We start from the raw sequence: 27389 nt of genomic DNA on the forward strand, positions 1-27389 counted from the left end.
GCAGACCTTGCCATGCCTGTTTCTTGATAATTAAGTCAGCTTGAGATAATAGGACTATCTGTCTGTGTTTATATGCATGCATTACCTACATATCTCTGTATTCACTAACTTTTCAGACCTAAATACGGACACATGCAAACAGAGGTGTTTTTTTAATTGGTGCATATAGTTTTCCTAACTATTAATTTTGTTCTGTTCTTTTCTTTCTGCAAATCTGCTAAGTAATAATGTTGAACTTTAAGTATTTAAGGTCCTCTTTTATTGTCTGGATCATTTTAATGTAGGGCTGCTCGATTATGGCAAAAATGATAATCACGATTATTTTCACTGAAATTGAGATCACGATTATTTGACGATATTTATTTAACCCTTTAAGACCTACTATAGAACCAAGTCCACCAGAGCTTATATTATTTTTTTTATATGCTGTAGTGCCATTTGTGGGAGCATTTCAAGTTGCTATACATCAATACAACTGTTATAGCCCATATTTTAATAATATGTATGCATTAAGTCCATAGTAATTACATAAATTGCAAAAAAGTGCAATAAACTACAAAAAAAATTGAAAATCGCTTTTGTTTTGTTTACATATATTTCTACTTGGAGAAATTTAAGAGGTTTATCCCTCAAAACTTTAAATACAATAAAGTTGCAAAAAATAGTTTACAACAACAGGAAATTTATTTTGAGTGTCTTCATAGTTTTATTTTGGAGATACAGCAATTTTTATATACTGCAGGAAAAACAAAAAACAATCCTATGATGCAAATTTGCAAAGAAAACAGCATGTGCATCATTTCACTGTGGGAAGTGTTACGAACAGCTGATAGGAACGGCAAAACGTGTTTCTGGAATATTATGTTTTTGTTCCTGCAAGCGCTTTTTATGCAATTTTTGCAAAGCTATATGTGGAATGAAACCGTGACCGAGGACAAGCTGATGGCATCAGATGTAAGTACAACTCCTCCGGTTTCATATGCAAAACAAATTATTGCGCTAGCTTACACGGTTCAGGTTCTACAGGGATTTAACAATAGTTACGCAAAACGGAGCATGCAGCTCTGACCGGCTTTAAAGGGTTAACAATGACTTTAAAAAAATAATATAAAATAGTGTGCAACACCACTGAAGTTTTTTTTTTTAAACTCTCTTTTCAACCAACGGCAGTCACTCTCCAAATAACTTCTGCTTAGCTTTCCGAGCTTCCCTCGGGTCCTCTTAATCAGCGGTCTCCAACCTTTTTTGCGCCACGGACGGTTTATGCCCGACAATATTTTCACGGACCGGCCTTTAAGGTGTCGCGGATAAATGAGGGAGGGGCTAATAATCGGCTCAGTCATTTTTAATGATCGTTGAAAGCCCAGATCGTAATCGTGATTAAAATTCGATTAATTGAGCAGCCCTATTTTAATGGCATGTAAAATACATTGCCTCAGTTAAATAAAATTAGTTAAATTAAAGCACCGCATTAGTAAAATAAGGTGGACCTAAGGTGGGCTTGTATGTAAACAAATATAGATATCCAATAATTCTGTTAGTTACTAGCATCTGTCACTGTGTGTTCCGCTCATCTAGCTATAGTAGGTTTATTGACCTGGAGGCTCTCCAGATGGTCCGAATGTTTTCAGGGCTTACTGTTATCTAGCATACACATATACACACAGATATATGTGCATATCGACATGCTTGACAGAAAAGCTAAAATGAGATAGTTAGGACATTAAGACAGAGGTTTTGCGACTCATTGAGTTTTCTATTGTTTTCAACACACTGGTTCTTTGTTGTGGTGCTACTTGGCCATACCTCAGGACTAATTACCCTCTGTAATCAACTTGATTTGTGACATCAGGTATAATCTATTGGGCACACTCATGCTAAAAAAAATGCAGAGCTCTTAAATCTAATAAACTAATGGAACTAATCCTCTGATCTAGTCCTCCTTTCTCTCAGCTGTGTTGCTGGGCAGATTTTTCAGGCTCAGAGGTAACGTCTTTCATCACAGTAGACAACTTGATAAGTCACAACAGGAAATGCACAGGTGTATTTAAAGACATGAATCCGTTTTTTAATTTAAAAAAAAAATAATTCAAATAATTCTTTGTTCACCCAGATGTTATATCTGGGTGAACAAAGACTCACATTTTATATTCCTCTAGGCCAAAGGATTAAGAGAGAAAATGTTTGTCAGATCAATAAGCCTGCAGAAATGGGCCAATTATGGGGGAGGAATCATCAATAAGTGAGGCCACAGTTTTAACACAGTTGCAACAAATGCTTCGTGAAACATATGAAATACTTTGCTTTTCTAAAGAACTGAATGCCATGTATGACTATAAATCTACTTTACACCATTTCATCACCATACCAACCACACTGCACTAATCCATGAATAATCCTCTTTCCCTGAATTGGTGTAAACATGCACAATGCTTCAGTGTAGTCATTGCAGGGGCAGTGCATTAATGCCCCACCCTCCTCTCCCCTAGAGTCCAGTCTGGAGTAATCCAAATCAAAGTGGGAATAAAATCTTGCTGAAAACACACTGGTAGAGGGAGAAAATGTTATCAACTGCTTCAGAGATTTTGCCTCAGTAACTGTACAGAAAAATATGGAGACATATCCTCTTAAGTTGCCCCAAACCCCATTTAACCATCCTCATTTAAAGCTAGTTGTTACCCTAGTTTCAACACATTTGCTAAATATGTTGCTGAGTTGAGTGGGACACATACAGTCTGACACGTGGCTTCTGGCTGTGAGTGAATGAATGAGTGAGTGGGAGCTAGGGCTATAATTAGAGGTTGGGTGAAAAGGAGAGAGAGATAGGCACATAGATCTGCCTAGTAACAGTGCAAACACCACTGGAAAGTCGTGTGGGGGATGTGGGTATGAGGGAGCTGGATGGAGTTCATGCAGACCCACATTATATCTTTCTTAATACATTTATTATTTATTTCGGCATGAATTAAGCAAGCTCTTGTGCAAGCTGAGGCATTTAGGTCCCATCACTGAACAAACTGCTGGAATCCCAGATCAAACACAGTCACCAATGACTGTAATCAGCTCTTTGCATCAGTTTACATTGACATGGTGTAATAATTTGGACAATAATGCCACCAAAGGTTCATGACATTAGACTGGAAAATTTCACTTTCTCCTTTTCATGTCTTTTCTCTGTATGAGTTAACAAATTTGTGGCTTTTTCATTTTGGTATGTCTTTTTTTTGTTAGTCCACAGCTTGGATATGCATTTTTAATTTGACAACAGTTCCTCTAAATTAGACAAAGGATCCTAAAGTGCAAGCACACAGTGTGCTCAAATCTTTCAGAACATTGAGTATGTTATTATGATTTGGTGACAGAGTCCCAGTTGGCTGATAATGAGTCTGGCACAGTGTCTTTATGAAACGAGTGACATGATGTACTGTAGCCTGCAATGCATCACGTTGCTGGGCTGCATGAAAGACAGTGATAAATGCTGCTGTAATGACATTAAAGGTTGTTATTTGTGTTCCACACACAAACACAACCATGCATCTATAGTTACAACCATGTTTTATTTCATCTTTACACATCCCTGTTCACTATATGTCTCATTTTCCCTCCCCCTCTCGGCCCTGCTCTAGTCACGTACTGCTAACATACAGCCAGAGTCAAAACAAGGGTAATGGCTGCTTTAGAACAGCTTTATTCTGGTGACTGGCTCTGCATGCATGCTCCTTAAGGGCAATGATTTATGACATGAAGAGAGAGACCATAGCAGCAGGAGCAGAAAGCTGGATTGAATGGTGTACTTGAATGATCCTTTGGCAGGTCCATAAGGGCAGTGTCAGGGAAATATAATGGCAGGGGTGCACTACTGGTCTGAAGATAGGGCTCTTTGTAAGAGTTCCAGTAAGGAATATCTGACTGGAATCTTTTTCTTTACAGGAATCTATCAAAGAAATATCAGCCCAAGAAGAACTCCAAAGAAGAAGAAGAGAGCAAGTAAGTTAAATGATGCTGCATACGAGGTAAAAGGAATGCTGTGAAATTTTGAGGTGGAGAGAAGAGCCAGCAATTTTTTAATGAGTAGAAATCACTGGAAACATTTAATAGAAATATATAAAGTCATAAAGCATCATTTAAATGGGGATTTGTTATGTTTTTGCTGTAGTCTTGTATATAATTGGCAGATATGAGAGTGGTATCCTCTCATTATCTCTGTATTTAAAAACATTTAACTATTCCTTTACTTGTTCTCACAGAGGTCGTTTTCTTTCAAAAATGAGCCATGTTTTTGGTAGCCATGTCTTTCCTCTGACTTCATTTCCTGTGGCCCACTAGGTACACCTTCTGTCGAGCCTTCCTAACAACACTGAACGAGTTAAATGATTACGCAGGTCAACACGAAGTTATTTCTGAGAACCTGACATCTCTTATCATCACCGAACTTGCGCGCTACCTACAAGAACTCAAGACTGAGAGAAAATCGGTGAGAGCTTTTGATATCAGATCTTTGGTTATTTTCTTTTTCTCGGTATTTGATTTCTGTTTCTTCTATTCCTCTGTTCCTATGCCATAAAAAACAAACTTTGACTTCAGACAATAGGATATGTTTAAGGAAAACAGACACAATGGGCTTTTTAACAGTGCTTCCCCTTTGCATGTTCTGTTCTCCATGAACCGAGGTCATCCCAGAGTAAATATAGATACACCCAAAGGCTCACCAGAAGAGCAAAACGTGACTGAGTGAGTCCTTTTTATGGAACACAGTCTTCGTCTCTCTGTCATTACACACTTATTCCTTCTTTTAAACCAACTAAATATCGGTACACCACATGCTATTCTTAAACATTTAAATCACTTTTATCATTACCATTATAAAGTGATTAGAAAGAGTGGTGCACTTGCATTGTGTGATGCATAGAAATCAAAGAGTGGTGGAAGAGCAGAAAGCGAGAGAGAGGATGAGACCTAGCCACCTGGGAAAGTGTTCTGAAAATCTTTCATGAGCTCTTTTGTCTTGGAAGTCCTGCTGGGGGAACTGGAGTGGAAACCCAAAACCAGAGTGCTGCTCAAAGGCTCAGTGACCTTTTTTTAGATTGCGTTTTCATTCGCACAGGCACAGACATCAAGGCTCCTACATTTAGTCTAATGCAGGCCATTTACATTTAGTCTATGGACCACATCATTAGTGATCATAATGAATTTTAAGCTAAGTTTTAGATGGAGATGCTACAGAAAAAAACGGGAATTTCCCATATTTGCAAAGAGAAATCACACACCCCCAATTCATTTTTTACTTTGGTTTAGCCTGCTTCATACAGCAAAGATCACATACAGACTTCAGATTTGTCTCTTGTTGTAAAGGTTGATTAGAGAGACTCCTGCTGCTCGCAGGCTGCAGAATGTCACTTTGACCCCACTGTTCCTTCTCATTTCTCTGCACAGTTCCTCTTTTTCTACTCTATTTAATTCTTAAATATATCTGTTTGTCCCTTTTTGACCCTTTCTCATCCTTTTTACCCATTCTTTTCTTTAGTCATGTGTCTTGACTAAAGAAGCCTAAAGCAGTATATCTTCAGTTAGCTAGTACTGGGGGTTCCCCTTCATAGCATAGCCATAAAACAAGTTTAGTCTAACATTTAGTCTAACATTTTATGGCTATGCTATGTTATAGCATAGCCATAAAACAAGTTTTATGGCTATGCTATATCCCCTGTCCAGATCAGATAGCTTGTTCTGTACAGAGGATCATTTCATCTAAATTCATTGGGTTTCTCATGTTTTGTACAGTGTCCTTGTGGAGTAAATTTAACCTGTTAAGCTTTCAGTCATTTAAATGATTTTGCATTGAGATTCAAAAGCACATTCATACAACTCCTGAGTACTGGGGTGTGACTTTGGCTTATTTTAAGTGTTGAAAAGCCTGCTGACAAAAGCAAATTTCCAGCTATAGAAAAACATAGCACTACCAGAGAAAGTGATATATTGGGTGTTGTTTGTAAAGCCCCCAGCTTCCTATCATCCACTTTTCCCCCCTTATTTCTAAGCACTACTCAGTGTCCCCTCTGCAGCATTTTGTTTGTGTTAGACAAAGCCGTGTAGGCAGACCCAGACAGTGGGATTAGAGGCTGAAGCTGGCCCCTCCAGGGTTTATAGGAAGCTTATTGCGCAGGTAAAAGCCACATTACAAACCCGGAAATGAAAAAAAAAAACCTCATTAAGTTCTCATATGGACTTGTTTTGTAACTTTCTACACTTCCCCTTTGCTGTCTTCTTGAGTGAATCGCTTGCTAAACTCAGCTCGGGGTGGCATAAGAGGTGGCCAGCAGTGTTCTCCTAAAAGGTTTAACATAGCAAATCTAGGTGTTTTTACAAAGGTAGAATCACATTTTATATGCTGGACTAAAGCTGTTGTAAGCACAGTAAGAAATATTTTAAATATTTCACAGTTGTGACAACATACTTTCTTGTTTTTGCATTGCTTAATGTCTTAAAGTGTAATATGAAATGTTGAAGAGGGGGCAGGGTTAATATGGGATGAAGGCTCTTTAAGTCTCACTGGACTGTTTGTGCTGAGGAATCATAATAAGGTGTTCAGTCAGCATACTGCTGTCCTTACCGGGTCTCTGACCACAAGGCTTAACTGGCCTCTCTAATGAAGACTGCCGAAGACCCTTAGACTGTGCAAGACTTCCTATAACTCATCATAGGTTCCCTTTTTTATATAAGTATGTGACATATTCAGCCAGGTAGAAAATTTAAAAAAAGAAAGACATCCTTGTTGTTCTCGTTGAGGCAGGCAAGAAAGAGAAACCATGGTAAAAACAGTGCATCACTCTGGGCTGTCCTCAAATGCCTTCTTGTGTTGAGTGGAAAAGCAAATAGGAAGGTGAGAGGGAGAATTGATCGTTGGATCTTCCAGTAGTCTCTGCATGCATATATCAATCCAGAATGACTTCAGTATAAACAAACGCTGCAGTACCACTAGGTTTGAACTGTTGCCTAATGGATTCGACATGAGGAGAAACGTCCCAGTGGAGCTTTCATAGGGTTTAATCATCTCTGTCGTCTCTAGAAGTCCACACAACCTGTGGCTATTTCCAGTACCTAATGATTATATGCATGCTGACAGCTGTATGAGGCTGCAGGTTCACATTCCTATGACCCAAGTCAAGTCAATGAATGAGTAATATATCAGTTAACTGCTGCATATGCACAGATGTGCACGTGCACATCTTGACTCAAGTGAGCTTAAAGATGCACATGCTAAGCAGTAAAGAGGTTTTCTCTTTTACGTGTCAGAGAATACAGATTTTTACAGTGGATAAGGCAGCTTGTGAGTGCACATCACACTCAGCTCAGCCTGGAAAAGGATGCCAGTAAAAAGAGGCATGTAAGGATCATGGTTGTGAAAACCCAAATCTCTGTCCTTAGATGCCTCGTATCTTTGTCATGTGCTATGGTACCTGGATGGTATTAGAGAGTCTGTGTCGCAGCATGAGGAATTCCTTTATTTTGAAGGATGTGTCACAGTCATGAAAAAGCATGCCTACTTTCCATTATTAAGTGAATATTCAACTTTGATCTTTGATTTCATATTATTATTATCTAATCCCACTTTTATTAAACTTTAACCTCCTAAGACCCGAACTCTTTCATGTCATGCATTTTTAATTTCTCTTTGCTATTTGGGCTGATTGGGACCTGATGAATGTAAAAACCAAGAATTACCAGATTTTATTTTAATTTTTACCAGATTTTTGTTACTGAAAGAAATGAGATCCACATATGAGGACGTTTATTTTAAAATTTTATAGAACAGTGGCAGTATACTGTCCTCGTAAGTGAATATCAGGCCCTTGTAGAGCAAAATTTAGTATTTTGGTCTAGACAACCAAAAATGTGATGTTCACATATGTGGACTCCAGGTCCTAGGAGGTTAAATATGAATGCAGCAAAAGGATGAATTCTGGGTCAAGAATTTTTTAGGCCTTTTTCTCTCACTTGTTCTGGTAATGGAAATGGCTTGAGGTCACTGAACTGCTCTCAAATGTCACTGCAGTCACATGCTCTTATTGATTAGCATGAATGGAAAAAAGATGACATGCTCATTGAGTTCTGAATGGGCTACGAGGGATATTTGTATCACCAGGGTCTGTTAATTTAAACACTGAGAAACCAGTACGGCAGAGCATCTGCTCTGATCGCTGTATATGTGCCGTCCCAGGTGGCTGATGGCTCTTTTTATTGTGTTTGAAAGTAAAACTGCCTCATTTGTCCCTGTAGTCAGTAAATCTTCATCCTCCAGCAGATCTTGTAAACCTGATGGAGCTGTTTATCGCAGTTTGTTTATCTCCATAGATATTTGTTTTTTTTTTTAAAACTAGATGATGTGCAGATTTCTTTTTTATAAATGTGGTTATAGAGGTAAATATTTGGTTGAACGAATTCTCCATAGTAACAGTGATGTCATACGGTCTGTGAGCTTGTGTTGTGTGGAGAGGCTTCACATTCACTTATCAATTACCAAGAATTACTTTCAGAGTACATCATTGAAAAGTTGGTGTTATTAAACAGTCACCTGCAGGTCCTGGTTAGCAGATTTTTTTTTTTTTTTTGGCTAGTTAAATGTTGCATTGTTGAGAGCTGACTTTAGCAGTTCCACAGTGTCCTGTTTTTTCTTTTTGTAACGCTCAAATACTTCCTCTGAAACACTGGAACACTTCCTTATTTTACTCAGCTTCCCTCGAAACTTTGGGAAATGGGAAGTGTGAATGCCTGAGGTACACCAGGTTGCATTCTCACTTACTACTCTCATGTCATTCAAGTAAGATGAACTTTTAAGCCTCCTGCATCATTTGTAATTTCACATCTCTTGCTTATTTAATCAGAATACCAACTTCCTTGTGCTTCCCAAGCACTGAAATACCAGCAGCGTACAAACAGCAGCTTTCTGTTCTTTACAATAGCCTGGGTCCGTTATTGAATAGCAGCATCGATATTCAACTCAGCTACTGGTCCCAGCTTCCGCAGTCTGCGTTACTATGGGATACCGCATTAATAGTCAAGTCCCTGTGCCATTTTCATTTTCATTTGATTCTTTTTGAAGTCCTGTGCAGATTAATCTTTCTGTCAGCAGTTAAAGAAGTATTTGCATGCTTTATAGCTAATCGCAATCTATTAAAAAAGAAAAAGTTTAGATTGTACCCGTGTGTTTGCAGTTCCAGGGGATTTGGCTGTGATCCACACAGAGAGCTGTAGAGGGATGTGCTCTGTCGTCGGGCCAAGTGCACGTTAGTAGGCTAAGCGAGGCCATGTACAAAAAGCACAGCGTATTTGCTGTACAAGTTTAGACTAGCAGCTGCCACCTAGTCCTCTCCAATATGCTACAGTTGACATTGCCAAAATCCTTCATTGTGTGTTTGCCTCTAAATAGTTTCTATCATTTAATTCATGCCTTGTTCTCTGTAAATTTCAATTTTATGTTGCTTCAGCTGCTATTATAGAACTTCATCAGTTAGCCTTTATCTGTTTCTTATTCTGCCCACTTTGCTCTGGCTGTTACTATCATGTTTATTAATACAGTTTTTTTTTTGGGAAAGTACAAACTTTACCTGGTAATGGCTCTAAAACAGTTAGGGGAATACCAACATGATTACTGCTTAGTCAGACATCAGAGCTGTCACACAGAGAAAAGGGGGATCATCAGACTAATCATTAATATTGTTTGTAGGTCACAGTATTGCAGTGTTTGACCAACAGAATTTCCCTCATCCAACAGTAGATTCATGCTTTTAGTAGTTTCTTTCAACACGCTTTCTAATAAGCTGTTTATAACTTCTTGGTCTTATGGATATATTTTTTTAACTATTTCTGGTAAGAAAAAAGTAGGATTTAGTAAGTTTTATCAAATAATATGCATTCTGTATTTGCATGACCCTCAACAGAGAGCAGAGAGGACTGCTTTTTAAAAACAGAAACCTTTGGTGCACAGCTCTGCTATGAGCATGGTGCTTTGTGAAGACAACTCTGTGTACAGTATCTTTGACTGGTTTTAATGATTTTACTGTTAACCTGTTTTTGTCACTGTTACACACTTTCTCTGGAGCTGTGTTGGTACCCCTGTGGTGAGCCTGTGGTTAATCTTTCATCAAACAGACTTTTAGCCTCCTGCTCAAGCTTGAATATATCTCTGAGCACTAAGCTCGTGGGTTCTATGGTCGTAATTTTTAGAGTATGTACAATACAGTGTCTATTTGAATTTGCACAGTTGACACTAATACTTCACTGTCACAGTGTAGGAACTATTCATAGTGGTTAATGATTACCTCATCTAATTTGTAAACCCTACTATATCAAAGACATGTTCATCTGATTTTAAATCCCTTGAGCTCATAAATAATATGAGAGAAATTAACAATTCTGTACTTTTTCTGTTTTCTCTTGCAGCACTTCCATGATGGGCGTAAGGCACAGCAGCACATTGAAAGCTCGTGGAAACAGCTGGAAGTGGTAAGTGAACCTATTTACGTGCAGTTCCACAGTTGTGCACTAGTTGCAACAAATACATACTGAGCTTGCATCATTTGCAACTATAACATTATGAAATTATAAATGACTAAAATAAACCATTTTTTCTGGATCGCTTGTCAGTTTCTCTTGGCTTGGGAGCCAGAGGCACTTCAGATTTTCGTGGCAGCCTAACCCAACCTAGAAATGAGTGTAATACAAGGTGAAAAAAACAAACAAACAAAAGCAATACTTCTTTGAACAAACAAATATCTGTTTCTTTATGAAGGATTTGCTCCAGGCATTTTAGATCATTCGAGTTATTTCCCAGGTGAAGAGTTGCTACCAGTCAGCAGTAATAAAGTAAAATATATAAAGCACATCATTATCAAAAACTGCCAGACATGAGGTGTTAGTGGGAAAAATGTAAATCAGCAGAGGTCCTTGTACAGAAAAACCTCCTGTTATGTCCTAAAATCTCAGTGTACATTTTCTTTTACATGCAGTGAGGGGGACAGAAGTCACACACTGTAAATAATAATAATGACATCAGATGAATTGATTGATACACACACTGCCTGAGGTGCACCTAGTACTGAAGACTGAAACACTGAAGTATAATGTAAATATCAGCTGCTGGCAAGATTTTAAGTACATTGTTTCTCGTGCTGAAAAAGTGCAGGTCCAGGATTTCTGTTTGTATTTGTAGTAAAGAAGCTCGAAGAGAAATTGCACAGAACACTACTTCTTATCTCTGGCTGGCCCCTTTGACGGGGGAGAGAAAGCGTGTGAGAGAGATGCCTTGTCCTTCTCAAACTTCTCTGTGCACTCAATGGATACCATTGTATGTGAGGCAGATAGGCATAGTTCAGAGTGCACACTAGCCCAACAAACACTGATTGTTCAGTTAGAGGGGTCGAAAGAGGGTTGGATGAATGCTTGTTTTTCTGTACACAAATGACCACTATGAACATTTGTTTAATCTGCAGACTGCAGACTTTAACAAACCCTGTTCCTGTGTCAGTTGACATAAACTGACCTCTGCTGCACACAACGCCAGGCCTTAAATGTATTTGACGTACACGTACACATTATGACGTCCATTACTGTGCTTATTTAAAAGTCAAGTAATATAGCGTTCTGCTATAGCTCGTGGCAGGAATTGACTGATGTAATGTGTGTGATCTCATTAAATCATTAAACCCTCTTATTTCAGAGTAAAAAACGGTTTGAGAGGGAGTGTAAAGAGGCAGAAAGAGCACAGCAGTACTTTGAGAAGATGGATGCTGACATTAACGTGACTAAGGCTGACGTGGAAAAGGTATGTGTTGTGTCACCTCATATCCAATGAGCTTGCCCTGTACCCTTCATGCTTAACACGACTGCCTGGGCTTCTCACCCTCCCACCTAGCAACCTTTTTGTCACGATTTTCTTTTCCACGTATTCCCCCTTTTATGCCCCGATCCTGAGTCCTCGTTCCAATGAGCCTAAAAGACAGCAAAGACTGACTGATGACGTTCTTGATGCCAGGAACTGTGCGAAGAAGCTGGCATTGTCCCAGCAGCACAGTGATCTGCTGCTAAACAAAGCTGATAGCAGCAACAAGTCTGGATTATCTATGTAGAACAGCCACCAAACATCTTTGTTTAGTATAAAAAGGTTTGGTTCTCTTATGTGTCTTTCGGTTTATACATGTAGGTTTGTTTTTACTTTTTGACTGTGAAAAACTAAATAAGTAGTGTGCTGTTTTAGAGATTATATGTCCTGTTCAATAAATCATCACAAGGAGCAATCATCCGATTCTCAGAACTTGCAGCCCACAGTCTCCTGGGCCCGTAGCTGATGTCATTTCCTGTTGTCATGACCAATTAAAAGAGCCCTCAAAATCTCAGACCCACACAGCTCCCACGCCCGCAAGGCATCATGGGTCAGCAGCGCATGTTCCTGCTGCTCATCAGCTGTTGGAGCAGAGCTGAGGCTCACAGTTGACACAGTTCAGACCTGATTATTATGCAAATATAGGCTGGAATAAAGAGCCTTTCTACACTCTGGACATGCAGCCAGAGAACTACAGTCATCTTAAGAGAGCACTGAACTCAGCTGGAAAGACAGCAGCTCAAGAATCTATTGTTGAAGCAGGAGTTGCTGTACTCATATCAGAGTTATGTTTATTATCACACAACATTCATAAATTGCACATGATATCAGCAAATGAAACGATCATTTGATTTTCACTTTATTTGAGTTCAGCCTGTTTGTAAAGTGTCATAGTATGCCAGATTCTTCACAAAATAGTCTTAATCTTACATTATAGGTACATATGCAAGCAATGTTCATGAACAGTGTATGAACCGTAGTTAACTTGACAAGCCCATTAAAACCACTGATATTGCCCTTTTATTTAAATACATCTCTCACATTACATATCATTTAATTGTGCTTTAGTCCTCTCCTAGTCCTTCTCCTTTGGATCATTTGGGTGAACTTGGCTTGCTTTTTTACTTACTCATCTTTCAGGAAAACCTGAAAGATGATCTTGTCAGCGTCTTTCTATAACAGGTACTTTTCTTCCAAAAAGTACAAAAAAGCAGAGCTTAGTGTTCTTATTAAGATATAGAGTATAGCCACTTAGACACTTGCGTTATTACATTTGCTGCAAAATACATGCACAGTTTAAAGGTACCCAGATGAAATGTCACAACCACAGCTTAGTTTGCATTTTAGTCATAGTGAAAAATGTTGCTCCATGAGGAGGTTTGGGGTGAACAGATAGGTGGTGGCATGGTGGTAGGAAAAGCAGAGAAAGAGTCATGTATATTTTGACCTGTCCAAATCAGTATTTTCCAGCTAAGTTGGCTAAATATTTAACAGAGATGTATTTTGAAAGTTCACTTCAACTAGATGCTTTTGTCGGTCATGCAGTGCCCTTAATGCAAAAGAGCTGCTGTTTGTCGAGCTGGAGTTTTGTGGTTTTAAGCACAGCTGGAGCAAACCTCTAAGTGTTCTCTCTCCACCTCTGGCAAACAAATCCCTTAATTAGGGGTTTGGATTTGCAGCCCAGATATCCACAAACACAGTTACGGTTCTTTGAGGGACCCCCGGCCCTCACACACACTGACAGACTTCCCTGTTGTGGATTCTCCGTCATAAAGTATAGGGACACAACATATTGCCTTCCTCTCAACTGTTCAGCCTCTAGCAGTAGCGGAGAACAGCAGCTTAAAATCCCACTACTTTAGTGGTGATCGTGTTTGTTTATTCTGATACCAGCTTCCTTTTTTAGCGATGATTCTCGAGGTGGTGCAGGAAGTGCATCTATAGCAACTTCTTGTTTAGCTAGAAACAGCTAATAATTCTTTTGTGTGTATGTGTGTGTTTGTAAATTTATTTTATGCCATGCCTTGAAGCGAAGTTTCCATAAGGTAGGTCCAGCGAGCAGAGAACCCGTATCTGTCGGAACACACACTGTCTCGACTTGTGTCTCGATATACACACGGTCTCCTGTAGAGTCTGACACATAGCCTCAACCAGGTCTGTTACCACGCCCTGTCCTGTCTGACTGTGGCTTATCGCGCTGTCTGCTGCTGTACACTTTCCCACTCTTGATTTTTATGTGTAAGAAATATGAGAGAAAGGCTGATTATGCTAAGTCAAACCTTTATAAACATTCATGCAGTTTGTGTTCCACATCCTCATTATTTCATCAAACTCTTCTTTAAAATCCACATTTGACAGCTAGATAAATAACTTGAAATGTGTAAATATGTATTTATACCCATTAGTGACAGCTAGCAAAACAGGTAATTTCCAGAAAATGACAACAGGATGTGATGTGGCTGCAGGCACAGCAACTCGTTTTGAAGCACTGGCAAAGTTACCATGGTGATAGCGCGTACCCTCATTATTTCTAAACACATTCAGTACACTTTGCATGCACCTACACTTGCAAAGCACATACGCTAAATGCATGCTCACATGCTGGCGTTTAGAATTTAAACAGCTGGACTTCTCCATGTACTTTTTAGCTTTTCTCTAGATTTCACGTTCCTTGTCTTTCGTAGGCTGTGTGACTCACAGCCAATCATTTTCCACTGAGGTATCATTTGTCATCCCTCATGTGCTGGAAATAATGTACCTTTGTATCTGACGTGTGTCTCGATGTACTGTGTGTGTGTGTGTGTGTGTGTGTGTGTGTGTGTGTGTGTGTGTGTGTGTGTGTGTGTGTGTGTGTGTGTGTGTGTGTGTGAGTAAATGAGTCAGTGAGTTAGAGATACTCTGCTCTTGCTCTTAGTTCGGTGTGTAGGTGAAAACTGGATGAAGTCCTTTAAATGTTTCCTCTTCACTATGAGAGATCAGGGTTATGTTTCCTTGGCTGGCTCATACAGTTATACAGCTGCTCTTTTTTCTGTGTAGCCTTCAGCAGATTAAATGCTGATCACAATCACAGGTTCATGAGGTAACTCTTTGTTACAGATGACCCATTGAAATCAGTATTTATGTGAGGACGGCCTTAGGTCTGATGGAAAGAGGAAACAGATAGGAGTACTTAGCTGCACGCAACACTAACGCACATACACACAACCCGCACAGGCTGTCTAGCTGAGATAATCTCATCTCCATCTGCTTAGATTCGTAATAGGCCTCTCCTGCAGCATTTCTGACTGCCTTCCTTCCTTCCCTTAGACTAGCTTAAAATAATCAACATTATCGACAGCAGAGGCAGGCCAGACGGGGCGGACAGAGAAAATCCAAATCCCTCCATTCTGCAGCCTGTGCAGGCTGTTGTCGTCTTCTTTATTTGTTTGTTCTGCCCTACATATAATCTAATGCCAAAGGCTGTTGCTGCTTCACAACTCTGAATTGCACCTTTAGATATGCATTCACAAGCTCTCTGTGAATATGTGTGTACATATGCATGAGTGCTCATATACACAAATAGTTGACTCATTTAGGTTTTTATGCTCTGGCTGTGTCTGTGGTCTGTTTTCATCAGGGGACACGAGGTTAATGAAGAGAATGTGGTTGTGATATATGTGCTTGTGTGTGTGTTTTTTCTTCAGGCACGACAGCAAGCTCAGATGAGGCACCAGATGGCTAGTGACAGTAAGAGCGAATACGCCGCCTACCTGGAGAAGTTCAACAAGGAACAGAATGAACATTACTATACAATTATTCCCAACATATTCCAGGTACATACAACAGCTCTGCAGTGTATGATTTACCTCAGCCGATTTGTCATAAAGCTGGTTTTGGTTCATCAGTGTCACCATTAAATAGAAATTATTTACTCTTCCCACGTGAGAATATTAACACCTCCAAAATTATTGCATTTTTTTCTGTTTTTTCTGTTTTTTCTCACGTAACCAATGATTGCACAGTAATGCACTTTTATCTTGTGAATTCAAAGCTGTTTGCAACTCGCTACACTCAACCCCCCCTGCAGGTCTGTTGCTAAAATTACATTTTTGTCATGCAGGAAACACTGACAGAAGCAAGCAGTCCTTATTTTAAGTGCAGTTATTTTTGTCTTATCTTCATCTTACAGTTACAAAGTTTGTGACTTTGAATTCACTGTTTTGTAAAGTTCATGATTTTTGAGCGCTCCCATTTCCAGTGTTGTTTGGTCTGACCATCAAAGACAGCATCAAAAGACAGAACTTTGAGATAGATTAAAGGGTTTTTGATTTTTTCCAGTCAAACTCTACCCACACTTTTGTTTATGTATAAATATGCTTGTATCGAACTGTAGAAACTTCAAGACATGGAGGAGAAAAGAATTGAGAGGATATCAGTGTGCATGAAGACATTTGCAGACGTGGATCGCCAGGTGCTGCCCATTGTGGGAAAATGTTTAGATGGCATGACAAATGCTGCCGAGTCCATTGAGCCCAAGGCTGTGAGTATCTGTCTATTTATCCATTTAGTCAATTATTTCCTTGTGGTAACAATACTAATTGGCAATAAATCCTATAACCTTGAAAAGCCTGTGTATTTCCCCTTAAATGGTGCCACAATAGTAAGGAAAATGCATTTGTGGGTTGAGTATCGGAGAATGTGGGTTTTGCTAATGAAAAACTTGGAAGATCTTTTGGATGACTGAAGTCTAAAGAAACAAAACATACTGGCAATTAAACAATTTCTTCATTTAACAAACAGGGCCTCGGTAGCATGTGGAAGAAGCATATACAGCATATACAGCTGCTCTACAGCCTCTCTCTGTATATATTATAATATCTGGGTGGTCTTTATCCTTCAAACTTGGGTCCAGCTTGGGGGTTACTGCTCCATTACCATGGAGACCACTCTTACCTTCATCCTGCACATCTTCTCTAGCTCCTCTCTCAGCCTTTGTTACTTCTTGAGCTTGCTGTGTTCCTTCTTCCAGATGTTGCTATCACTCGGTATAGCTGTATCTGTCACTACAGTCGTCCTCTCTGCTTGTCCACCACTGCTATGTCCAGTTGGTTAGCCATCACCAGTTTGTCTGTCTGTATCTGGAAGTCCCACAGAGTTTTAGCGTACTCTGGGGGCCTGGGGGGGGTTATCCCATTTTCATCTTGAGACTTCCAGGCTATACTCAGCAGAGATGTTCCTGTATACTATGCCAGAAAATTGGTTATGGCATTCCATATACGCCCTGCCTGTTAGCATCTTGAACCCCTACTATTATATGTTGGATTGTCTCAGGAGCACCTCTGCACAGTCTGCACCTAGTGTCTTGCCAGCTATATATGTATACTATATACATGTACCTCTTAACCAGGTCTTGGTTAACCCATCACTGTATGGGGGTTATTACTCAATCAGCCAGTCTATCACTGACAACCCACACAATCCCAATTATGCTTTCACTTAAACAACAAGTAGTTGAAGTCTTGGGGGACTTGTTAAAAGGTGAAAACACCTCGCCTCTCCAAACAAAGTGGGAGGACCTTGTCGTAAATAGAAAAGCTGTACAAGCTTATTCAATTACTATAGTCCCCTCTTACAGTAAGGAAAATTAGTGACATACATTTCTTTAGCTTGTATGTCACTAATTCTTTAGCTTTCTGTGTTAAAAATACTCCTCCTTAAAGGGGTATTACGCTGATATTAGACAGAAAATTCCATTAATCCCTCAACAGATGTACTTCACACCTGGTGAAAGCAATTGTGTAATATGTGTGGTTTTGGAAGGAAACTTATAAAGACTGAAATAGTAAGAGTGATTGTGTCATTAGGATTATATCCATTTTGGCTGTAGGATTACCATTTCTGACAGAGCTGCACACTGGGGATGTGAAATCTGAAAGACACGTATATTTAGGAGCATTTATCAAGTGAAGGCGTTTTTGAGAATATATTACGAAAAGTCACAGAGAATTAGGCATTTAGTGCTTCCTTTTTGGCTACTCTTTTTTATTCAAATATGTTTAAAGTGGATCTGAATAAAATGCAAACTTCAACACCGTTATTTTTTACCTTAAAGATGATGAATGCCGGTTAACAGACATGGTTTTTAGTTGAACAGAGTAACACAGAGTTAGGTAGCCTAACTCTGGTAAATGGTAACAAAGGCTAGCTATGAGTAGCTGTAAAGCGCACACATTAATGTGTTAAATCTTGCCCCGTTTCTAGTCTTTATGCTAAGTTTAGAAAGCTGGCCAGCTGCTGCGGCTTCATATTTCATAGGCAGATGTGAGAGGTTTATCAGTCTTGTCATTTATCTCTCCTGGAAAGAGAACAAGGCAGTTTCTAATATGTCAGACAATTCCTTAAAGAAAACGTAAACCAAGGATTAAGGTTGTGTCTCATTGCTTATTATTTAAATAGGTAAAAGGAGAGCAGCATTTGCCTGTGTTTAAAAGTGTGATGTATTGAGCTGTCACATGTTGGCTGCCTGCTGTATGACAAAAAACCCCGAAACCATCCGCAGGGATCACATAGTTTGTGTATGTGTAGCTGTGTATGTGTGTGTCCTTGGCTAGGCTCCAGGAAGATGATTCTGTGCTGGAGTAAACAACGGCAGGGAATAACACATCACATGCTACTTTTCCTCTGGCAGATACTCTTCCTCTTTTCTTCTTCTCTCACATATGGAGGACACAAGAGCAGATCTCTGACCCCCTGATCCTAACTCCAACCAGACCCTTTGCTATTATCAGTTCAGAAAGGCTGGTGTGCACTGCAACTGATGAATGTGCGTCTTCCTGTGTCTGAGAAGCCTGGCTGTATCCCCGACCTCAGTGTTTGCTCATAACTCCTGCCTGACAGATTTAGGCCTTTTCCTCTTTCTTCTGTAGGCCACAAACTGAGTAATTCCAGCTTCTCTTCTTTCTTGACACACTCTTGAATTGTTATCAGAGAGAAAGTGATATAAACAACTGAGTCACCGGGCCACATTTGTGTTGCGTATAATCACCAGACCTATGATGCTCGAGACATTCTCAAACAACAAAGACCCTCCCTTTAGTTATTGTTTGGTATCTGAAAAGCTACTTTGAAAAAGTCGTTGACGCAATTAAAGAGGTTCCAGGATTAAGGGTTCTGCTAACTGCTGCAACTGTTGTCTCTCACTAGGACTCTAAGCAGGTGGTGGAGTCCTTCAAGTCCGGTTTCGAGCCCCCAGGAGATGTAGAGTTTGAGGACTATGGCCAGGCCATGAAGAGGACAGTATCTGAAACCAGCCTGTCCAACACCAAAGAGAGCAAAGAGAAGCCTGGTGTCAAGGCCAAAAGCAAACTGTGGCCTTTCATTAAGAACAAGAACAAGGTAACAATGAATGAACACCTTACTCAAAAATCACTGCTACACCCGAACGTATTGCAAAACATCACTAGTTGTGGTGCAGTTTCCTCGCCTGGAGCTCACTTTGCACTTTCAGGAGATTTATATGGGCTGGGGTGGAGGGATATTACAGGTCCCATTATGTTTGTTCTTATGACTTTTTATTTAGTGGCTGTAGAAATATATGTGTTCAGTGTTTGTAGTGTGTATTACAGTCTTGGTGTTGATTCTGTATTAAATTTATATATTTTTAATAGATTTTTTTGACTTTTGTTCACTATGTTAACTTCAGAAATGTATTGCTAGTTCTCTGTTATTATTGCCATTTTTGTTGTTATTATTTGCCACCCGTTTCCTCCCCTGGCAATCACCCTCACCGATTTTGGAGCCTACCTTTCATAACACACACTAATATATTTCTACTTTTCACTCTATGAACGGACTCAAGTGGCAGATATTAACTTCCTCTTGGATCTGATGTAACAGTCTTCCCTCAGTACTTTTCCACTGACTGATCATCCTTGAGTAGCTTCCTTTAGCTTCCTGTGTCTAAACATCAAGACTGATCTCTGGCTGTCTTATGGGCTGGTGGCACTGTTGGTATTGAATTAGAACAGAGTGTGATTGAGCAATCGTTTGTGAGTGTGTGCGCGTGTGTGTGTGTGCACGTCTGTGTGGGTGAGGGAGAAAGCGAGTTTGTGCAATGCTACATGAGAAACCCTGGTGTGCAGAAAATGGTGCAACCTCCCAAAATTAAGGCAAACTTGTAAAGGCAGAATTTGGGAGCATAGTGTACAGAGAGGTATTTACACTGTACATGCACACAAGGACACATGCATGCCAACAGAAACACAAAAACAATATTGGTTTACAGAATAAAAAAAAAGATTTCTTAATCGCGCACCAGTGCATGTGCAATGTGCATCATGTGGTATCCTAAAACTCATCACTGCTTCACTCTCTCTCCTTAACTGCTGGTTGATGAATTATGCAGTCAGATGTTTTAGAGCCGCAATAAGCAATTAGATTAGGCTGATGATGGCCTCAAATTCAGCAGCTGTTATCCTCGGGGATGTGGTGAATTACTCGTCTTAGCTGGCATGTTGACGAGGTTGGGAAAGTAAAAAAACAAAACTCAAACGGTGGTTTCTAAAATGGAAGCCGGCATGCGCTTTGAAACTCTTCGCTGTTTGCTTTGTGCATCTGCTTGCTTTAACACGTTTGTGCGCTTTCTACTCACTCTGGTCATTTTGTTCTTTTTAATTCTTTAATTTTTTTGTTTTATGTGTTGAACAGTTTATTTTTTCCCACAACATAACTGCTACTCTGGGTTTGACATCCCTTTGGTTGTCTTTTATGTTCCTTTGGGTTTTCTGTTGCGTGTGTTTATTTTTTAATATTTGTAGGAGGCTTATTTATTTTGTTTTGTGTTCCCTCCTCCTTTTCCTCCTTTGTCTTTTTTCGTTGGATTCTCGACCCCTTCTTCTTCTTCTTCTTCTTCTTCCACGTTTTTCCTCTTCCTCTCCGTCACGGCTCCCTCTCTTATTGGTAGCTTATGTCCCTGTTAACGTCCCCCCACCAGCCCCCACCTGCCCCCCCAGCCTCATCCCCACCCTCACCCTCTGCTGTTCCCAACGACCCCCAGTCTCCCAAGCAGCACAAGGAGCCCCTCTCCCACCGCCTCAACGACTTCATGGCCTCCAAACCCAAAATGCACTGCCTCCGGAGCCTGAGGCGAGGGGTAAGTGTGTGTGTGTCCAAGCCAGCTTTGTGCCTGTGTTTGTGTGTCTGTACACCTGTACCTGAGCTGTGTGGCTGCTACACTGTATGAGTGAATAATCCAAAGACGTGCTGAGCTTTCTTGGATGGTCATGATGGCTACAGCATCATTATTACTTCTGTTGCCAGTAACCAATCAAGTGTAAGCAACGCGACCTCCAACAAGTGTCCCACCTTCACTCATACAGTGCTCAGCTTTTGTGCTTCTCTAGCATGCTTCTGTAGAGCATTACCATTACCTATTGACTCCATGGTATGTGTCCTACTCACCAACAGCCTCTTCATCTTGTCCCTTCATTCTTCAGATTAACTGTGCTCACAATGACAGTCCCTCTCTACCACCTTCCCCTTCTGACAGAAACTAAGGAGCCTAAGCAGTGTTGGCAGTAGCATGAAGACTGCACTTGCTCCCTGTGCTCTTCTCTGCAGTCTATGCTGGAGGCAGATTGTTTTGGGTTTTGCACGTGCTAGGAACCAAGAAGAAGGTTAAACCTTCAAGTATGAATCAAGCGATTGGTATGGTGGGAGAGTAAGTTTAGACAACTTCCTGAGGGATGGTTTTATCAGCACCTCTCCAGTGCCCTTGTGTGTGTCATCACAATTTCTGCTCTAAAGTCCAGTGCGTGTTTTGTAGAGATACAGGCGACAGTTGCTGGGGAAGGTCACAGCATGCTTTCCTGTCCTTTCTTACTTCACTCTCCAGTTGTCCGTGACCTCAGGAATGGGCTGTAACTCCCAATGTTCCTTCCGGACTCCACAAATATCGTTTTTTTGTTTATGCTCATAATTTGAAATGGGAGCAGTTCAGAGTAAAAACATTGGTTTGAATTGGTGCTAACATGACGTCTGAAAAGGCAAAAGAACAATGTGTTGCAGTAGTGCAGTGTGTGAGTATCGAAGAGGAAATGATTAAAATGAGGCAGTGCAGAGGGAAGTGCGTATTTTTTTCGAGCAGGTCTATCAGGAAGTGCATGTTTCTAAAAGCGGATGTGTTGCAACAGCTCATGAGAAGACTGATAAAAAGAGTTAAATCAGATGCATTGTTTTCAACTATGCACAGATTAAACTGAAGTTTGACCTTATTCTAACATTTCATGGTATAAGAAAGGCTGAATAAAGGTTTAAAGGTTAAAAGCTTTATCAGACCGGAAAGCCTTGTGGAGATCTTTAAATTCATCAGTACTGCTTTCCATTCCTAACGAGGGTGCATTGAATTGATCTGTAGGTGTTTTTACATCTAGTGGAAGTTTATTTTCTGTGTTTAGATGCTGGTTGATGTAGATTACCGTGTTAAAATATTGCTTTCTTTTTGGAATAAATCTAATAAAACATCAAAAATGTAGGTAACCATGGTAACAAGCACTTTATCACCATTTGGAGGTAAAAGGCTTATTTTCTCTTCCTTTTTCTTCTACTGTCTTTTCAAACTAGGGTCATCATCATAAGTCTGTAGGAAGTCTAAATATATTGGACTAACGTATGTGGTAATGTTAAGATGTGGTTTTGTACGTGCCTGTGACCTCTCAGCGATGTTACTCACTGAATCAAAAAGTGGTATCGTGACAGAAGACAGTGCATGTGCAGAAGGCTTTGGAGAGCTAGAGTAGGGAGCTCACCATGTCATAATGGGAAAAGGTAATTTGCCTAAAGCCCTACATGATAAAAACCATTTATCATTGCTTAATCCATCCATCCTTTTTGTGTTGCGTATATGGGTACACAGCATTTAATTTGATTCAGAAAATGTTTAACCTAAAAAGTAATATAATATACTAAATAATTACTTTCCCTTGGTTATTGTCTTGAAAAGACTCAAATGTAACTCCAGCACAATCCCTGTTTGAAAATCCACCAATAAAATCTCTTACAGTCACATTCTGTCATTACAGCTGTAGGAAAACAAATAAAATACACAAGTGTTGCTGTAGTCGTGTCTGTGGGGGTGGGGTGTTGTGTCTCCGCGCAATGGCAGGATGTCTACACCTGCAGGAGAGCTTGTGTGCACTGCATATGAGATGTCTAATTCATCCCCAGTCACTGTATGTGTGCGTGCACGTGTGTTGCTTCTGAGAAAAAAGAAAATGCGTCTGTGTCTTGAGAGTCAAATTAAGGCAGCATACAGTATAAGAGCTCAAGCACATCAGTGTTGTTTCCCAAGTTCTTATTGACAAAGCTTTATTCTCTCTGATGACCACACAGCAACAATCTCCGCGCTCTCTCATTTATCACAAAGAGCTAATGAAGAGGACTCTGGGCAGACCCACGTATGCTTTTGAAGCAAGGCAATATGTTGTAAGTGTGTGTGTGTGTGTGTGCGTGCGTGCGTGCGTGCGTGCGTGCGTGCGTGTGTGTGTGTGTGTGTTCGGCTTCAGTGAGCACCACACCAGATATGTGTGTGTGTGTGTGTGTGTGTGTGTGTGTGTGTGTGTGTGTGTGTGTGTGTGTGAGAGAGAGACAACAGGTGTGTATTTGGCGTGTATAAACATTGAATAGTTGTGGATGTGTGTGATTAGTAAAAGCCATGTATAACACAGGCAGTAGCCTCATTAATAATTGTCTGAGGAAATTTTCACCATTAATGAAGCAAAACATGCTCACAAAGGAGGCTAGTGTCTGTGTTTGGCTCAGTATTGATCACATGGTTGTGACATGTGCAGAGTCGGAAGAATGATTTTAGAAAATGATGACTTCATCCCTCATCACATGTGCCAGCTTGGGGTCTGCTGTGTCTCGCAGCTGTTTCAGGGCTTCCCCACTGAGCATCTACAAGGGGTCAATTCACAAAGTGTCACAAGCACCTGAGGATGTGAGAGTTATAAGGACGCTATTTATGATACTGAGGAATTACCGCTCTTTACTTATTAAACCTCATGTGGCTGTATGACACGAGGTGCTGGTTACACTTTGGGTCTGGGTCCAGCTTACAGTACCCAGAATTTACCCCTCTGGGGCTTTCTTTGTGCTGGTGTGCCATAGTGCAGCAGTGTTATCTGTCTGTAATATAACTGTTGATCTGTGTCTGTCTCAAGAACAAATCTAAAACGCTCTTTACGGAAAGCTGCAGCTTTTAAGTGGTCCCATGATAAATCACACATAAACTTAGTAATAAAACAAACAGCTAGAGACATAAATGTAAAAATGAACAGCAGTTATTGACTCAAGCTGCTAATTTATAGGAAACCCACTGTAAACAAAACCGAAAGCAACTGACAGCAGAAAAGAAGTTATGCTGCTCGTCAGGTAGCGCTGAGAAATCCTGAAAGCCAGGCTGATGAGTGCAAACAGTTTTGTTCAAAGGAAAACAAGTCCTCAATGCAATGATGAATGCAAAAGTCGAAGCTAGCTTAAAAGGCTAATTTTCACATTTTTTTCTGGCCTGTTGTTAGAAAGGGAGCATAAAATTGGAGTATAATGTGTCGTACAGAAGCAGACCAGCTTAGACTTTTTAGCTAATTATTCTATAAACATTTTAATTTCACAAAAACATCAAACATAGCTTTTATTTAAATTGTGAGAAAGAATATGAAAGGATCTTTTGGACCAGCTTTACTTGATTCTTTCACTTCAGTTTTTATCAACTTTCAGACAAAAATTTCTCTTTTTCATTTCCGGATACAAAGTCCATATATGACCCACCGGTGACAGAAGCAAAGGCCTGTGTCTTTGCCTGCACTTCTACAAAGTAGTTTTTATACATGTGAAGGTGTGTGTGTGTGTGTGGGGGGGGGGGGGGGGGGGATCACATAGCAATGACCATAAAAGGCCATTCACAGGTGGATGACTTGATTAGTGGATCTAAGTGAGTAGAGCTCCTCGGTGCACCAGCATGTGACCTTTTAACAGGATTACAAGTCATCTGCTCTGGCTCTACCAACCAGTTGTTGTTGTTAACCTGCTCTGTTCTTTGTATTCAGAACCATATCCTCTCCAAAGTCCCTCGCCAAATTCTATCGCTGTTTTAATTTTTGGCTTTCACTGAGCCACTTGAGTTTGCAAAATTTAGAGACCCGTCTATTTCTAAGCTGTTCTTCACGAGTGTGAATATTTGGTTTCTGAAAGCATCTCTCCAGTTTGTCTGTGTACAGTATCTGCCTCCATGTCAACATATGGACCTGCTAATGTGGTAACATGCTTTTGGCGCCCTCTGCTGTGCCCTGTGTGTCATTGTGTAGGCAGCAGAGCGGGATCAAGAAGTAAAGGGTACATTGTCCTCTGTCGTCGTTGTCATTCTCCCTCTACTTCTTAATTTGCATCTGTCTTCCCTTAATTTTTCTCAGTGACTTCATGCTTTTGCAGTAGGTTGGCCTGTTAGCCAACTTTTCTTCCCATTTCTCATGAATTCATCATGTTAGAAATGTTAAACTTCACCACATGAAAAAAAAGAGCGGGGTCTTAGTAGCTAAAATCGTTTCTGATAGAGCTTTTTTTGTAATTACACAGCTAGTATATAAATCAGATTCTTGAAGTTTTAACTACTTTACCCTCTTTTCCTTTTATGGTGAAGTCTGGCAGAGTAAAACATTATTATAAAAATCACGGAAACAATTTTTGTTGAAAGGAAAATAAAACAAATGGCCGTAATATTCTCCTCATGTTGACTTTTATCTGTTGTCTGTTTCTCTCTCCTGCTCTTCGCCATTTTTCTCTCTTCTCCCCCCATGAAGCTTTCTCTCAAGCTGGTAAGCATGACCGTATAACTGCACGACCGTAGCGGCATGACCATAGCACGCATGTGACGTCGTCCCAGTAACACAGTCTCAATAACGTTCTGTACGCTGATATGTTTTTGGTGTGCTCTTTTTTTCCTCATTTTATTTGTTTTGGATCTAATTTAATTATTAATTAAGTTTTGCTGTAACACAACAATGGACCTGAGACTCACGTCGCTGTCTCATTTTTGTGTTATGTTTGTTTGTTTGTTTTTATGTTGTGATTGTGTTCCCGTTTTGTCTCTCCCAAAATGTGTCTGTGGTCTCTGTGATGCAGATCACACTCAATTCCCACGTCCGGAATCTCATTGAGGTGATCAGATTTACTCTGTGTTTTATTTGTCTGTCCTTTAGTCTGTCTCGTAGTCCTTCTTGTCTCAGCTGATTGTATGTCCCTGTAACATATACTAATTGCCGATCTGTAGAAAGCGAGCTCCTGTCCTTACACTGCATGCCACTTCGGTTCCATTTATTGATTTATTGATATTTTTGTGTGTGGTTTGTAAATCTAACACTAGCGAGGATTTCCTCAAAACATAAGGATTAGTGAAATTGTTTAATACTTTTGGGAATCCTTTTCATATTTTGAAACATTCACTTTATGGTGTGTTAAGGGATAATAGTGATACACACTGGAAGTACTGGGAAACAGCTGTCCTGGCTTTATGCAGAAAAACCTAAAAGTTCTCTAACAGTACTTTATCTGTTTTACCTGTTTAAATATGTGGGAAAAAAAAACCCCAAAATGGACTAATTAGGTATTGGCAATAAGACGAGAAACTCATATCTGTTTTTAGGGCTAACTGGTATATCCCAGTTGGAGAAATGGCCTGCCTGCTTTGCCTGTGACTCGCCTTTAGTATCAAAGCGGATCAGAGAGAATCTCTTTGTGTTTCCGGCAAACAAAACTAAAAAGCTTTAAGTGGATAATTAAGCAAAATTCATTTTCAAAAATCCACATGAGTCCGAGTCGTGTCTCTCCATGTTGATTTGTAAGTTGCTTTGCACAGGGGGAGTGTTGATGGGATGGTGCATAGCTTCAAAGAAGAAGTAGTTGATGTAACATAACATCAGAGTATCGCCCTTCATGCAAGGCAGAAAGGAGGAGATCTTCCCCTCTGGACAGCTGTTTCCCTGTCCTTCCAGTCTTTATGTTAAGCATATTTGTACAGACATGAGTTTCTTTTCTGAAAAGAAAGTCAACAAGTGCATTTTCGCAAATTTTAAACAGTTTAAAAAATTTTTTTTTTAAATGTTGACATTTTACAGCATATGCTTGGTTTGTTTTTGTACGTCAGTGCCTGAGTCAAATAAGACTGATCAGTTTGAACCTTTTCTAACAGTCCATCAACTTTATTGACTACAACATCAAGTTACTAAATGCCTGCATATAGTTTTAGTTTGTTTATTGATTAAATTTAATCACGTAGAATAAATTTACATTTAGATCGTAGTGCCTCACTAGTCTGAGGATACGTGGATACGTAAACACTAATGAGTCATTTCTGTACTGTGATGTTTCACTGATACGAGAGCATGACATGCCTGCATGCTGACTGACAGATCTTTGTTGTGTTGCATGCCTTTAAGTGTTGCATGCTGATACGGGGAGAAGGGGTAAGGTTGCCGTGGTAACT

General features: G+C 40.0%; 1 protein-coding gene across 18 annotated transcripts in view; it reads left to right on the forward strand.

Annotated features, from left to right (window-relative positions):
* fnbp1b (formin binding protein 1b) overlaps positions 1-27389 on the forward strand; it is a 55430-nt gene that overhangs the window by 18990 nt on the left and 9051 nt on the right. For 6 of the 18 annotated variants that reach the window (XM_080876492.1, XM_080876487.1, XM_080876488.1 and 3 more), the window contains exons 3-12: positions 3931-3987; positions 4327-4474; positions 10438-10500; positions 11714-11818; positions 15559-15687; positions 16248-16394; positions 19058-19249; positions 20817-21005; positions 25708-25722; positions 26030-26065. In XM_080876492.1, coding sequence (XP_080732618.1) covers positions 3931-3987; positions 4327-4474; positions 10438-10500; positions 11714-11818; positions 15559-15687; positions 16248-16394; positions 19058-19249; positions 20817-21005; positions 25708-25722; positions 26030-26065 — 1081 coding nt within the window. The remainder of the gene's footprint in view (positions 1-3930; positions 3988-4326; positions 4475-10437; positions 10501-11713; positions 11819-15558; positions 15688-16247; positions 16395-19057; positions 19250-20816; positions 21006-25707; positions 25723-26029; positions 26066-27389) is intronic. The other 12 variants (XM_080876486.1, XM_080876495.1, XM_080876493.1 and 9 more) reach the window with 11 other exon arrangements.

This window comes from Rhamphochromis sp. 'chilingali', assembly GCF_963969265.1.
Source record: "Rhamphochromis sp. 'chilingali' genome assembly, chromosome: 2".
Classification (NCBI taxonomy): Eukaryota; Metazoa; Chordata; class Actinopteri; order Cichliformes; family Cichlidae; genus Rhamphochromis; species Rhamphochromis sp. 'chilingali'.